Source organism: Pagrus major, chromosome 5, assembly GCF_040436345.1.
Source record: "Pagrus major chromosome 5, Pma_NU_1.0".
In the NCBI taxonomy this organism is placed as follows: domain Eukaryota; kingdom Metazoa; phylum Chordata; class Actinopteri; order Spariformes; family Sparidae; genus Pagrus; species Pagrus major.
In genome coordinates, this window is record NC_133219.1 from 18,947,259 (window position 1) to 18,963,106 (window position 15,848).

The 15,848-nt window shown below is 38.4% G+C and overlaps 3 protein-coding genes and 1 long non-coding RNA gene across 4 annotated transcripts in view; 3 read left to right on the forward strand and 1 right to left on the reverse strand.

Annotated features, from left to right (window-relative positions):
• Positions 1 to 3,377: 3,377 nt before the first annotated feature.
• cfap157 (cilia and flagella associated protein 157) lies at positions 3,378 to 8,698 on the forward strand. The gene is made up of 7 exons (XM_073465715.1): positions 3,378 to 3,541; positions 4,691 to 4,962; positions 5,676 to 5,829; positions 6,031 to 6,277; positions 7,147 to 7,268; positions 7,595 to 7,745; positions 8,534 to 8,698. The coding sequence occupies exons 1-7, from the start codon at positions 3,378 to 3,380 to the stop codon at positions 8,696 to 8,698; spliced, it is 1,275 nt and encodes a 424-aa protein (XP_073321816.1).
• A 327-nt stretch (positions 8,699 to 9,025) lies between these two features.
• Positions 9,026 to 9,733, forward strand: LOC140995575 (uncharacterized). The gene is made up of 2 exons (XR_012178786.1): positions 9,026 to 9,137; positions 9,559 to 9,733. It is a non-coding gene; the product is annotated as an uncharacterized lncRNA (long non-coding RNA).
• Positions 9,734 to 10,905: 1,172 nt separating this feature from the next.
• LOC140996138 (zinc-binding protein A33-like) lies at positions 10,906 to 12,652 on the forward strand. Its single transcript, XM_073466415.1, has one exon. It carries the CDS (start codon positions 10,906 to 10,908, stop codon positions 12,373 to 12,375), a length of 1,470 nt encoding a protein of 489 aa, XP_073322516.1. The 3' UTR covers positions 12,376 to 12,652.
• A 1,514-nt stretch (positions 12,653 to 14,166) lies between these two features.
• The window catches only part of kank1a (KN motif and ankyrin repeat domains 1a), a 57,607-nt gene continuing 55,925 nt past the window's right edge, over positions 14,167 to 15,848 (reverse strand). Inside the window, exons 10-12 of the mRNA XM_073467244.1 lie at positions 15,598 to 15,798; positions 15,278 to 15,376; positions 14,167 to 15,168 (exon numbers count right to left, since the gene is read on the reverse strand). Of these exons, the coding sequence (XP_073323345.1) occupies positions 15,106 to 15,168; positions 15,278 to 15,376; positions 15,598 to 15,798 (363 nt within the window). The 3' untranslated portion in view covers positions 14,167 to 15,105. The remainder of the gene's footprint in view (positions 15,169 to 15,277; positions 15,377 to 15,597; positions 15,799 to 15,848) is intronic.

The following is a 15,848-nucleotide window of genomic DNA, read 5'->3' on the forward strand; positions in this document are numbered from 1 at the left end:
GAGCTGGAAGCGGGGGAGAGACCTGGCAGAGAGGTGGCATCGGTCTGCAGCTCCCACTCTGGATCACTGTGGATCAGGTTCACACTTCAATTATGAGTCAAACCACAATGACTGAAAGCCCATTGTTTCATGTGAACTTCTGTCTGTGTAACTTATGTAGCAATACCAGAGTTAGTGTGTTACAAGCAGGGCCGTAGACAGGATTTAGAAATACTGAGGCACATGCCCCCCATCCCCCACCATCCATCTAGAAAATGATAGCAGCTGCATGCAAAAACATCCGTTGCAGCTCTGTAATGGCCATCCAAATAATGTTTATAAGTGAACTACACAGTATTTATTAACTATTTACAAAATATTATGAACATCAACTGCAACTTCCCAATGAACAATTGCTAATAAATAGAATGACAAACTTGGTGGTTGAAGACAACTCTCTGATTGTAAATGAATATTATTTTAAAGAGTATGGTATGGACCTGCTCTATGAGATATTTTCTGTTATGAATGAATGAAGTTTATTATAATATTCAGAGTTACATTGATCTCAATTCCTATCATGGGTTACACGGGGTCTGAGATGTGGAGTCCCAGGGAGTTTCGTGATGTAGGCCTATTAGTAAATCTGTAGAGATCCCATTACATCTCAGGACTGCCATGAGAGTTTAAACAGCAACCCAAAAACATGATTTAGTTGGTTTCTTTGACTGAACTGTTACTGCTTGTATTGTGTCTATTGAACTCAATTTGTAGTAGCCATAGGTATCGCTGTCAAATTTCCCCCGGGCTCGTGGGTATTCTGTAATATCTGGGTAGCATCCAACTAAAACATATTTACTGTTGCTCTTTTTTTCATGGCCGCTGTTATGCTACGTGGTGACTTAATACGCTTATTAATTTACCAGGCTTGACTGAGCTGAAACTGCATTAACCTCAACACTGGTCAGTCAGTCAGCCAAGTGGATTTATAGGCAGGGAGTGAAGCGAGGTGAAACACACAGGCACCCAATTAAAATCCCAATGAAGCCAAATAGAGGGGGGATGAAAAGTTACCAATTAAAAAGCAGGCATTTACACAGCGCTGAATGACCCGCTCAAGATAAATAACTGCTACACTTCATTGGCTGACGTCCTGATGCTGTAAGATAGCTAAAAGCAGGATTACAACACTGAGTTTAATTGCCTCTCTAGTATAAGGTAATAATGATAGATTAAAATGCCATAATGAAGTCTGCGATTTAACACGTTTAACCTTTCTATTAGTATGATCGCTCTCTGGGCCAGTAACAGGCTGTAGAGTCGAACAGCAGCGAGTTAAGTGAACACAATGAAAAGATGAGGCTGTTTTTTCAGCTACAGCTAATATGTAATGACATGAAGGGAACATATGGAAACAGAAAATTTACACAAAAGAAAAAAATCTGGCATTTCTCTCCTGTATGCAGTGCGTACTGCAACTAGGCAGTGTTTCATGCAATACTGGCTCACACCACCCAAGGGAGCCACTGAGTTAGAAATCATCAGATGGGTGAAAGGGACCAGAGGTCATGACCACACCACGGCATAATGTGTCTTCCCCTGAGTCTAATAACAAAGGCATATTTTAATGGTGAGAAAATTACAGACAAAACTTTATTTTGAAGTATATTAGCAGTGACACTAAACACAGATAAGCAAATATTTAATATCTTTGTATTTGTTTAAGATACTTTCAATACACGCAGCCAAGAAGTTAGGTTACCAATGAAACTTTAGTTTGTTTTGGTGTAATTTTGTATTATTTATTTATTATTTATTATTTGAGCTTTGTTTGCTTATAACAAAAATGAAATCAATTACTGTACCTGTAAGTCTAATTTTTAAATCTGGTCTGGCCAAATTTTATGATGGCTTTAACATCTATAAGATTTTGCAATATAATATAAATCAGAGCGTATTAATCACTCTAAAAGTATGGTCTAAACAGCGATAAAACATTATATATATTGACTGCATTAACATATTCTATTCACCTATTATGCCCAGAAAATGTATTTTTAAGTATCCTTGAAAAAGCGCTCAGGTGTTCTGAAAACTCACAATTGATAGCTTTTAGTATGCTGGGGATTTTTCCCAGTTTTAACTTTAATAGTGTGATATACCTCAGTGTGTTCCTCCTGACTCAGGCAGCCTGCAGGAAGGATATTGTGGTCTTTCATCTTGGTGACCTTGTAGCAGATGACTGTGAGGAGAGCAGAGAACACTTCCTTCCTTCCAGTGAGAGAATTTAAGAAACTTTTATTGTTTATTCAAGTCTTCTAACATTTTCTTTTATCTGTTGGTTTAAAGTCTTCTCTAAAATCATTGGAGACACGTGTGTTCCCTCTGGGGAACACAAATAATATAGGCAAATAATATTATCAACCAACCGGATCACGTTTTGTCTTGTGAGTTCACGGTGATGCCTTCAGGCCACTGCTATCATGTACCTTAGAGCATGACTAGTAGATACTCCAAATCTTTAATTCCTGCTGCTATCAGGTTACTAAATTCCAACAGTAGTCCTTTTAAATGACATTTTTAATGACTGTACCTTTTGCATGATTACAGATGTATCAAATGTCTATATGATTACTATTTTATTGCTATTTATTTTACCTTAGCTCTTTATCTTGCTGTCCTTCACCAACCTCTGTTTATTTGTTGATCTGTATTTTTGACATGTGACATATTGGATGTTGCTTGTGTGACTGTGGACGGGGTAAGCTGCAAATGAATTGCCCTCTTTGGGATCAATGAAGTTGTCTGAATCTGGATCTGAATTTGAATACAGTGTCGTGTTGATGTGTAATAGTTTTTACCAAAGCGGAACATCAACACGCTCACGTTTCATCCAAAAGCATATTACCTACGACTAGATAACCCTGACACATTCTGTTACAAAGTCATTGTTTTCATTATTGAAAATATATTTCTATTAATGTCTGAACCACCTGAAGACTGATGTTCTTGACAACAGAAGATGAAAAAAAGATAATGTGCTTTTGCAATGAATTAAAAGTGAAAATTTCGGGCCCTTTTATTCTTCATCTTGAGCATCAGTGTGAACCTGGAGATGACTGATATGCCTGTCTGTTAGAATGGAAGCCTGACCTGATTCTGGTTTTTGTTTTGTTTTTTATAATTATTATTTTCCTATCTCCTATGGGATTTGTAATAATGTTGTGCATTGATGCACTCCCGTTAACAAGGTGGTCCAGTGAGGGGTGCTTGTGAGATGTTGTCAAGCCTTTTTTGTGGGGTTGGGCTTCCGTAGCGTTGCTTAGCAACAGCGTAGTTTATTTGTAGTTCCGCCAGCTCTCAGCGTAACTAAACTTTAGCCAACTCTCTCTGACACGATGCCCAAAAAGAAGGATAAGAAAAGCGCGAACAAACAAGATGAAGACAAGAAAGCACCAGAGAAGGACGGCTCCGTGACTGCTGCGGATAAAGCCGCTTCTGACGACAGTGAGAAGGCTTTGTACCTGACTCAAATACGATATTTGGACGAGCAGTTGGAGAGGTGAGGCAAAACAACAACAGGAAACTCTTCTCTGTTTAGGTTACTTCAACTCATGTGACCGTATTTCTACTCGTGCGAGGACACGCTTGGCAGAGATAAGTTAAAGCTTTTTAGTCTTGCTTTCAAACTAAACTCAAACTTATAGCGTTATATTCTCAAATCCCTTCAGCGCAACGCAGCGCTACGTCATTTGCGTCTTTCGTAATGTAACGTTACGCTTTGTTAGCTTGACATTTTCTAGCTAGTTTATCACTTGAAATTAGCATTAGCTTCTTCTTATTATTATTATTATTACATGACCATTAACAGAGTAGTAACTAATTAGGTTTACTCAAGTGCTGTAGGATATTTAAGTTAAATTGTGTGGTAAATATGCTTGTAAAGTTACTTTACTGTAGTACTGTACCTGCATTTACATTTATGCTACTTTATACTAATACTCCATTACCTTTCAGAGGGAAATATTGTACTTTTTACTGTAACGTACTTGAATACAATACACTGTCATAGATTTAACTACCTAGTAGTATAGAAGTAAGCACGAGTCTGAATTAATAATCCAGTGCAAAATAATGTAACACCTCAGGGGCCATGTTCATTCATAATGTGTACTTTTACTTTTAATTCTTGAGTACATTCAGCTGATACTACTTCTTTAATTTTACTTGAGTAAAGCTAAGTTCTACTGAATACTTCCTCCACCACTGCACATAACTGAACTGAAGGCATATAGATTTTAAAACTTAGACTGAGAAGTTTGCCTGTTCTGGTCCCCAGTTAAACAGATACTACTTTCTCCCTATTTCCAAATATAGGGATCTAGAATTATCTCTAACTTTAAGAGAAGCAAAGTTCACTTAAGACCAGGTTCAATCACGATTCAGTAGATTGCATGTGTATTATGTACTGTAAGTCCCTTTGGACAGTAGCACCTGTCAAGTGAATTAATTCAATCCCAGCATGCTAGAAATTCCCCATAATGCAGCATTAAACCATCACAGCCCTTTGAGAGGCAGCAATGTGATGTATGGCATACAATAGCCATGCAATTTAAAAGAAGATACATGTCACCCTACAGTACATACAGTATACTACAAGAATTATTTTATCTCTAACTATTTGGCTTGAATGACCCTCTTCGTCCTCCAGATATCAGCTGAAATGTGATCAACTAGAGAGGCAGAAGAACGACTTAAACTCTAAGTACAATGCGCTCGAGACGCAGAAGAAGGATATCGTTGAGTACCTGAAACATTCCCTGCTTCGGAAGGAAGAGGAAGTGGACGAGCTGACAGAGCACCTGGAGAGTCAGCAGCAGGCTGCCAATGAGGAAAGAGATGCCCTACAGCTGCAGCACAGTCAGCTGAGGCAAGAGCTTCTAAGCAGGACTGAAGAACTCACCACAGAAAATGAGACTCTTGGTGAGACTGAATATCTCTGTGGCTTAAACCAGGGTCGAGTTCATCTCTTACTCTAGCATGGTGAAGGTCCCATGAAACCCTAACCCTAACCCTATGGTTTTAAAATTCTAACTTCTCTGTGGTTTCTCTGATGTTTTTCCACCTTGAACTGAGACACAATTATTTTATTTATTGACATAATTCTAACAGTATCAAAGGGATATATTTTTGCAGCATGATGCTGTCACATTTTCTCCCTGTTGAAATGAATACAGTATTTTTTGCCACTAATATAGCTTATACAGCACATGTGAAATGTAAACATTTCTTTTGTTTGAAGGCATCATTTACACTTCCAACCCAAAAGCTATGATCAGACTGAAATGTATCTTTATACCTGAGTGTGAGATAAATCTTTGAAGAACTTTAAAACTCTGACAAGGATGGTATGGTAATATGACAGTGTATTTCTAGACAGTTCACATCAGATAGCCTAGTTACTGTATATATTGAATTGGTATTCAATGGTTTTTCATCTCATTGAACCTGTTACAAACACATCATGCTGTACTACAGTACATTCATTCACCGTGGCAAAAACAATGATGGCTAGCTGTGCAGTTAAGCAACCGTTATAATGCATTTAACACAAATTAGATGTAGGAAGAAACTCCTAGGTTGAGTTAAATCTCAATGAGTGTAACCTCACCTTTCCTCTCCTGTCCCTCTCCAAGTGGTGAGGCTTGCAGGTCTGGAGGAGCTTCAGAAGCAAGCGGAGCAGCTGAAGGCCAACATGGAGTCTTTGGAGAAGGAGCATGCCTGTCAGAAGGAGGAACACAAAGCTGAAATCCACAGCCTGGAAATGAAAGCACTGCAGGAAAAGTGGAGGTTAAGACTATTGATTATCATAGCGTATCCCAGATATAAAAAAATACATAATAATGACAAATTCCTGGCAGTTTTTTTTTAATTTAAGGGTAAAAAGCTAAGTCACATCAAAAAATAAACAAACACCTGCATGAGCCCTGCATGTACTTTGCCGAAACTATTTACTCTCCCACTCTCTTCTCTCCTGTTTGCTGTCAAAAGGTTGGAAAAGGACTTGGCAGCAGAGGTGCAGCACCAGGTGGACCACAAGGTCCCGGTGACGACCAGGTTGGCCCTTCAGGAGAACACGGAGGTTAAGGCTCGGTTCAGCAAGCTGTCAGAGCAGACGTTGGTCGTGATCAGGGAGAACTCTACCCTGAAGGACCGAAATAATCAGCTCAGCCTGGATGTGGGCAGCCTGGAGCGAATGCTCAGTGAAACATCCCGCCAGAGCTGCATCAGCAAGAAGGTACAAGAGAGACTTGATGGATAATAAAGTTTTTCACAAATATACACATATCTTTCTATGCATTTTTTGGGCCTAATTGTTTGATTAGAATTTTTATTTATACAATTCTTGTCTCTATTATTCTTTTTTTCAGATTTTATCTGCATTGTTTGGTTTCATTTATTTTTAGTGCTTTGTAACATTGTTAAGTTAGTTAGTTGTAAATTATTATTATTATTATTATTATTCAGTTTATTATATTACAGTTTTATATGTAGGATGCGATCCATTCAGTTTTGCATTTTTTTACTTCATGATGTTTACATACATGAGTTAAAATTAGCCTTGTAATTTTAAAATTAGTGCATCAAAATTGGATTATCTGCAGATTGTTATTGTGTTTTTGAAAATCTAATTCTATTTCTTAATGTATTTTGGGGTTATATAACAAAGATAAAAAGTCCTATATGGAAAAACTTTTTTCAGCCTGATGATATACAGTAAGGTTCTACTTTTCTACTGCTCACTCTACTCAAACACAACACAAGTACATTTTTCTGTGAAGACAGATCAAAATCTATTTGGCAAATGATTTTAAATAACAGTGTTAGCTGATGTAGCTGTATTGAGAAACAGGTTACAGTTACAAGTGTCTTTAATGATACTGTATCTTTATTACTACTGATTATATCTGCTTAGTGTAGATTTTGTTTATGTGTAAGTGACATGGTAATTGGAGAGTGCTCAAAACTGCAACAGTTTAATTATTTTTTTCCTCCTTTCAGCATTCTTTCTTAGTGAACTTACTATTTACTTTGTTTTTCCTTTGGCTTGGGTTGCACAATTAACAATTAAGTCACCAAAATCTTTCGCCATCTTCTCTCCATCAGATGGTGCAGCAGCTTACAGAGAAGTGCCAGCAGCTGCAGGCAGAGTTGAAAGACTGTAGGCAAGAACTCAAGCAGCTTCAGACCGAACACACAGCAGCCCTGGCTGAGATGGAGGCGCTCAGGTCAGAGTTTACTGTGTCTCTACTGACCATATCTATGACTAAAAGTTCAGATTCAATCAGTGTAAGGAGCAAGTAACAAGAATATCTAAATATGTTTTCCATACAATTCACAGTTTCTGAAAAACGCAAAGAAAACATTTCAACTGATTCTCATATTTCACAATCACAGACATAAACTAAAATTATTTGAATGAATTGAAGTGAAAACTCATGTGAAACTAAAGCTAAAGCTAATCAGTGACAACAGAATTACATTCAATGACGAAAGACCAAATAATGACAATACCACATGAGAAGAAAACTGGAAATCGGTGCTGTGTTTTCAGACAGGGCCGGGCCTCGCTGTCTGAGCAGTGCAGTAAAACCAGAGCTGAGGAGAGTCGGCTGGAGGCGGAGCTACTGGAGGAGAGGAGGAGGATGAGCAGGATGAAGAGCATGATGCAGGACACAGCTGTAACTCTCAGATATGTCCTGATGGTAAAACAACAGAATCCTGACCTCAAACATTAATAACATCTGGACACATAAACATGTTCAAGGGATCTCAGTTAAGGACAAAACTGCCTCAGCAAAGCCAGAAGAAGTGCTAGCACTAATGTAAAAATCCAACAGTCTGATTAGGGTTAGGGGTTTTTTGGACATTGTTAGTTGGTTATTATGGTGAGATAAAAAATTATTATAGTTATCCAGGTTAGCTAACTAGCCTAGCTGACCCTCTGAAGGCATGAATTAAAATAACTTCCCTGATTCACCACTGTAACTTCACTACTTCTGTATAAAACAGCCTTTCTAAACACTTCAATGTTTTAATTAACCCTGGTCTTCACACCATGATCTATATCAACAAAACCAGCTGAATTGTTAAGTAATGAATTCACAATCATCATTACCATTAAGCTAATTGATTCTCGCTCATGTAAATGTAATAACTAGAAATGTAAGGAGGTTTTAAACCCAAATAACACAGAATAAGCTGGAGAATGATACTTATGTGTATAGTGATCTTTGTTGATCTCATATTACTGAGAGGATTCTTATGACAGTGCGTCATTGTGACATTTGAAATGTCTCTAAATAAGAAGTTGCTGCCACACAATCATTAATTAAGTAGGCTTATAATGAACTGAACTGTTAGTATAGTACGAGCACAAGCATAGCAACATGAAAAACACCCATTTCTATTTATTGTGCTATTTATTGAGATTGTTTCCTCTTCTTAGAAATGTTTCTCTCAGTAACCCTGACGTTGGCTCTGTTCCCTGCAGGAGGCACCTACCGAGCAGGACTCAGAGGCGGACTCTGTCCCCCTGTGGAAGCAGCTGATACAGAAGCTGCTGGAGGATTTGGACTGGCCCACACTCACCAACTCCACCAGGGAGAATGACCAGCTGAACGAGCAGCCGACCTCTGACCCTGCAGCAGCTCGGTAATAAAATCCCTCTCTCACTGATTATGTCTGTTGTTTTGAAGATCTGTTAATGGCTTTTGATCTGCATTGTGCATCAAATCATGAGACTACTGTATACTATCCATCAACTACAAATAGAAATCATTCATGGCTTTAATATACTTGATGGCATGTTTAAGTGTATTTCTTGACGAGAATTTTTAATATCCCAATCACAACAATGAAATAAGTCTCAGATGTTGCCAGTGAGGCTAATCATTACAACAATACAGCACTGATCTTGTCACAGCTAGTACGTCCTCCTGCCTTGTCACCATCATCCTGTTTTTGTGTCTTTACAGAGAAGGGACCCTGAATCCAGCTTCTGATCAGGGACTTCTACCCCGTCCCACACTGAAACACAAGGACGTACTCTCCGGGACAGGAGCTGGGTCCAGCAGCACCCATGTGCCTCTGCACAGGTTTGGTTCAGACTTTGGATTTCACCGGCTGGGTCTGCAGGGGGCAGTGTTGTGTTTGGAAGTCTAGTTTGAAAACTGTTAATGGGCTCTGGTGGAGTGAATGTTGCCCTTGTGTTAAATAATAACTAATAATAAATAAATTTAGAAGTCCTTTTTCTAACAATATATACATATCTCTCTCTCTCTCTCTCTCTCTCTCTCTATATATATATATATATATATATATATATATATATATATACATATATATATATATATATACATACATATATATAAAACAACAACAGAACAATCTGTTTTCATTTTCATGCAATTTTCAATAATAGATGTCACTTTAATTGTAGATGACTTAATTTGGTGTGTGTCTTTGATGTAACCCTGCTCAATTATCTTTCTTCTGTTGTTCTTTTCTATTCCTCAGGAAGCCTTCCAGTCAGAAAACATCCAACGCCAATAACCCAAATGATTCAGCAGTCAGATTTCTGACCTCGAGAAAGTCGTTCACTAAACCAAAATAACACTATCTAAACTCATTTCCTCCTTTTTCCTCCTTGTGTTCGAGAAAACCCTTCATATTAAAGAGGATCCACATTGTTGATATGTTGACTGATGACTCCATTTACCCCTTGACCTTTCCAAAGAAACCAATTTAATGTTTACTTTGTGCTTTAAAGTTAAAGTGAGTCTGTAACTTTGTGGTTCTAAATAATGATACGCTAAAATTAACTGTAGGAAGAGGGAGGGGGATTGAAAAGTCAGTGATTGTTTGTCAAAATCTAGTGTAAAATTGATAACATTTAGTAACATTAGCCACCAGAGGCTACTGATCATACCAGACTGAGTAGGGATGTAGCAGAAAACCTCCAGAGGGTCCAGTCAATTCACCTTGTCATTAATAAGAATGAATGTGCTCTCTTAAAGTCAGCAGTGGAAGAAGTAGTCTGATCATTTACTTCAGTAAAAGTAGCAATACCACAGTACGGAAATACTACAAGTAAAAGCCCTGCCTTCAAAATCTTACTTAAATAAAAGTAAAAAAGAAAGTATTGGCTTCTAGATATACTTACAGTAAAGGAAATAAAGTAAAATAAATCATCATACAGAAAAGGCTCATTTTAGAATAATGTTGCCGCTGGTAAAGATTATGCTAATTTTAATTTCTTTATGTAATGCTGAATAACTTGTGAATTTCCCCCCAGAGATCAATAAACTTTTAATCTATATTATTAATTTGTTCATTATATTGTGTATTATTAATTTGAATGTGCAACATAACTTCTAATTTAGGTTTTGCCAAACTATTTACTTATATTGTAGATTTCTTCAGATTTTCATTATTAGCGGAATAGTTTTAGAGCTAGAGACTTTACAAAGGAAAAATTAGTGGAGTTGTTTCAGGTTATTTAGCTTTTTAGTTATTTAACCCTGTTGAAATGTTCAGTCTCTCTGAAGAACTGAAGAGAAAAACTGTCCTTGGTTCACTGACTGAGAACCTTCATCAACATGTATTGTACTGAATCAAGAGTGAAATATTTACCTCAGAAAACATCCTGACACCATCTGCTGGTGACAAAATGTTACAGCAGCATTTCCTCATTAGTATTTTCAAGAGAAGAGAAAATGAAAGTAGATTTTGAGATATTGAACTGAGCTGAGACGCCATTACAGGGTGTAAGATTTCTGCTGGAAAACACATTCTGAAGACGTTATTTCAACAATCAGGAGACAATAACTTGGTGAGTCTATTGACAATTTAAATACCAAACAAATGGCTGAGAAAACTGCTCTCTTTGAAAGTTTCCTGAGCTGCCATGTGTGTTCAGAGACTTTCAGAGATCCTGTGTCTCTGAGCTGCAACCACAGCTTCTGTTCAAGCTGCCTGCAAAAATTCTGGGAACAAGCTAAAAACAAAAACTGTCCCATTTGTAAAAGAAAATCCTCAAAGGATGATCTACTAGTAAACTTTACACTGAAGGAACTGGCTGACTCCTTTGCTGAGAGACTGAACACTGGACCACCTGAGACAGAAAAAGGAGAGAAGAAGGTGGAGGTGAAAGAGGAGGTCGTGTGTGATAAACACCCAGAAGTCTCTTATTGGTTCTGTGAGGACGAGCAGAGAGCTGTGTGTCCTGTCTGTGAGTTTTCTCTCCACCAGACTCACAAGGTGGTTCCTGTAGAACAAGCAGTCAGTGAGCTGAAGGAGCAGCTGAAATCTGACTTAAAGTCTCTACAGGACAAGAGGAACAAATACAAACATGTGGAGAAAACATACAATGAAGTGATTCAACACTCCAAGAAGCAGCTGTTGTCCACAGAGAGTCAGATCAGAGCAGAGTTCAACAAGCTGCACCAGTTCCTGAAAGAGGAAGAGGAGTCCAGACTGGCAGCTCTGAGGGAGGAAGAGGAGCAGAAGGGGAAGACTATCAGCAGAGAGATGAAGATGATGGAGGAGCAGATCTCCTCTCTGTCAGACAGTATCTGTGCTGTTGAAGAAGAGCTGCAGAAACACAACGTGCCATTCCTCAGCAGTTATAAAGCCACTCAGACCAGAGCCAGAGTCCAGTGCTCACTGTCAGATCCACAGCTGGTCTCAGGAGCGCTGATAGATGTGGCCAAACACCTGGGCAACCTGTCCTTCAGAGTCTGGGAGAAGATGAAGGACAAGGTCCACTTCGGTCCTGTCATTCTGGACCCAAACACTGCAAACCCCTGGCTCCATCTGTCTGATGATCTGACCAGTGTGAGACGTGGAGACACAGAGCAGCAGCTTCCTGACAATCCAGAGAGAAACACTTCCACTACAGATGTTTTTGGCTCTGAGGGCTTCAGCTCAGGGAAACACAGCTGGGATGTGGAGGTGGGAGATCATTCTTATTGGCTTGTAGGTTTGGTTAAAGAGTCAGTTGACAGGAAGGGAGAGATATTTGCTTCACCAAAATATGGAATCTGGTGTTTTATGCATCACAGTGGAAAATACACTGATGGTCTTAATGAGACTGTCAGAGTGAAGAAGAGTCTCCAGAGGATCAGAGTCCAGCTGGACTATGACAGGGGGGAGGTGTCCTTCTACGACCCTAAAGACATGACTCACATCTACACTCACAGAGACACTTTCACTGAGAAACTCTTCCCATATTTCAGTATTGGAAAGGCTGGTGATGCTGAAACTGATGATATCAAAATCTGTCAGACTGATATTTCTGTGCGATGTTCAGGGAGGGTCAAAGTGATTTTTTAGGATTTTTAAAATGGTGGGTTTTTTGACAATTGAAGATGTTTCCAGTCAGTTCTTTACAGACAGGAGTGGTGTGATTTGTAATAAGTTGAAGAAAATATATATAAAATATACATTGTATATTTCCAAATCACAAAAAAGAGACTAAAGCATAAATGATTAATGGTGTGAATCAATCTTTCCAAAATGGTGTTTGTGGTGTAAACATGATGCAAGAACTGGGATAAGTAAATAACTCTCAAAATGCATTTACATCAAATCATTCAGACTTAATTTTTTTTTAAACAAAACATGTTTTAGTGTATATAGTGGACCATGTTAGTTGGGTTTTATCTTGTTCTTTATTTGTGCTTCTTTGACTGTAGAAAATTCTGCAGAAATTGTTTGATAATGTTAGACATAGTGTACATCTCTCTTCAAGGTTCAGTTCACATTTGAAAAGATTGAACAGGTTCATCAAATACTGACTGTAACGTGGTGTGGATTATGGCTGCAACTAGAGACTGTTTTTATCATCAACCAGTTGATTTTTTTGTCAATAAAATGTCAGAAAATAGTGGGAAAATACCAGATAAACTGAAAACTCTGTGAATTATCCTTGATTGTTATTTTATATCAATAATTTCTAATAATATGTAATAAAAATGTTGATTACAAAGCTCTGACCTCGTCTTTGAATTGTGGATGTTGAATTTTAAAGGTTGTTAGCAGGGGTCATTTCTACATTAATCTTTATCATTATTATTTCACAGCAGCCTGTATTTCATAATTGTTGAACATTTATTAAGTTGAGCTGCTGTTTGTTCCTCTGTGTGTATGTTAACTGTCCCAACAACCCATCAACACATGAGCCTGTGTTAGAGGAACTTGGGTGAGTCTGGATTCATTTTATGTTGTGTTCAAAAACATCAACTGTTTAACTATTTAAAAGGCACAGACGTCAAGTAATTTTCTAACAGCCTAAAGCAAAGGCCTGATGCAGGTTAACAATAATTGTAAAATGATTCCCTTTATCATGCCACAATAGCAAAATGCATGCAAAAGTATTTTCTAAAAATATATATATTTATGTTCAGCCTATGTAATTATTGTGTGACACCTGATAAGACAACAGACTCAGGTATTAACAGATAACAGCTCCATAAAAAAAAAAAGTATAATCCATACACGGCCCTGTGCCCTCCACTTCACAGCCGTGTCTTGGGCTAGTTTTTTTTTGTTTTTGTTTTTTTACACTTGTATGTTACGTCTCTGGGTGAAACGCCATGTTTTGTATCATTTTGTTTTTTGGTTATGATAGTTTCTCAATTCAAACCGTAGGATGAATATACACTTTTGAGCACATTTCCACATAAAGCTGTGTGTTGCAGTCTACAAAGGGCGTCTCCCATCACCTTAGATGTGTTTAATAATAATGGATGGCTTCATTGTGAGAAACCATACGATGTGTGTGTCTCATGCTCTGAGGAAGGTCTTTATGACAAAGATCATTTGTTGAAAATTAGGTAAGGTAAGGTTTTGATCTTTTTTTCACTGCTGTTTCTTTTGCATCAGCATCTTTTTGTTTTGTAGGTTTTTTTAAAAAAATTCTAGACATTTAGTCTTAGAAAATAAAGTACTTTTGGAGTGTAGAAAATGTATAATAACCTTTTTTTCTTCAGATACAAAGGAGCATTTAGAACCAAGCAGTCCCAGTACAGACAAATTATAACAATCTAAATAAATGTTTTCCCATCAGGCAGATCTGCTTGCCTGAGCTGTGTGGGCCATTAATGAAGACGAGACACTGATCGATATTCTTTAATTGATGTTTATTGTTATATGGCAAAGTCTCAGGCACTTCAATTCTCATTTGAGGATGAAAGTCAGTACCTTGATGAATACTAGAGGAGGACAGACAGCTTATATTACACATGAGAGACAGAGAGAAAGAAACTGGACACGAAGACAAAAAGGAGAACTAAACTCTAATGACCACCGTATGTACAATGAAATACATATATCTGCATTTAAAACTATACTTTGATAAATATATAACTTCATGGGTCGTTACGTAGTAATAGGAAATATTCAAAATACTGTGATTCTTCTTCTTAAATAGATACAAAGGATTTGTATAAAAGTACAATTTCTCCAGTCTAGGTCACGTCTATCCATCGATGCATTCATCCACATGAGTTGCACATGTACTGTCGAGCTGGGCAAACGTGTTTGAGACCGTGATGGCGAGGCAAACAAAATATACAGGAAATATTTGCTCTAAGATGTGGGTGGATTATTCTCCATCTGTCTACTCTGATGCATTAAAAAAAAAAAAGAAAACTTGATCAAAAGTTGTTTGGTGCTCTCGAATGATCAACATTGAGCTTTAGAAATTATTTTAAAAAAGAAAGGTTGTCAAATTGCAAAAAGAGAAAAACAAAATGGAAAAAAAAAAAGATGGAACAAAAATGGCATTTAGTAGGTGAATTTGTGTCCATGTTGGTTTGCTGATTATTTTAGACGTTTCTGCCAGAATGTGATGGGACTTGAGGCACCAGCTGGTTACATTCATATTCAAAAGGACACTTTGGGCTCTTCGTGGAAGCGAGTGTTCATGTAAATAAAGAACATTTCCAGAAAATCTCATTGGTTGGTTGGTGCTTGGGATGAAGTCCCTCATCCAGCTGTGGGTAAGGCATCATTCAGCGTGAACCAATAGCAGCGCAGGGTTTGTGGTAAGAGGCGGGGCCTCTAATCAAACATGCCCCTCCGAGTGGGACTTGGTGACGTCTTCCTGCCGAGTCGAGGCGTCCCCTAGAATACATATAAACGTGTGTAAAGGCTTCATGTAACATGTAAGAAGAGGTGAAATCAGAAGAACTGGTTAGTTTAAAGTTAAACAGAGGGAGAGATGAGGACGTACTGGTGACTGGGCTTTGGAGAAGTTGACGTGTGCATAAAGCAACACTGCAATGTCCTTGTGTCCTGCTTCCAGAGCGATGGACAGGGCATTGCTCTCATCCTGAAGGAAAAGAAAGATGACGACGTGGATGAAAAGACAAAAAGAGGACAGAGAAACAAAAGATCAGTTAGGAACACTAAAAAATAAAATCTGAAATCAAGTGGAATACAAGTAGAAAGTGGCATGAAAACAAAATACTAAAGTGAAGCACTTAAGCATAAATACATAAGTATGTAACTAAAGTATCCCCCGCCCCGTGTACCCCTTCATGTGTTACTCACGCTGTCACTCAGCGTGGCGTCACAGCCGGGTTGAGCCAGCAGCAGTTTGACGATCTCGACATGTCCGTGTTCGCTTGCGCACATCAGCGCCGTGGAGCCCTCGTCGTCCTGGATGTTTACGTCGGCCCCGTGAGCCAGCAGGGCCCGAACCATGTCCATCCTGCCGTGACTGACCGCCAGCATCAGCCCCGTCTGACCAGCCTGAAACAGGGACGACAGCGAGCATGGTGAGCCGACACATTTTACAAGCT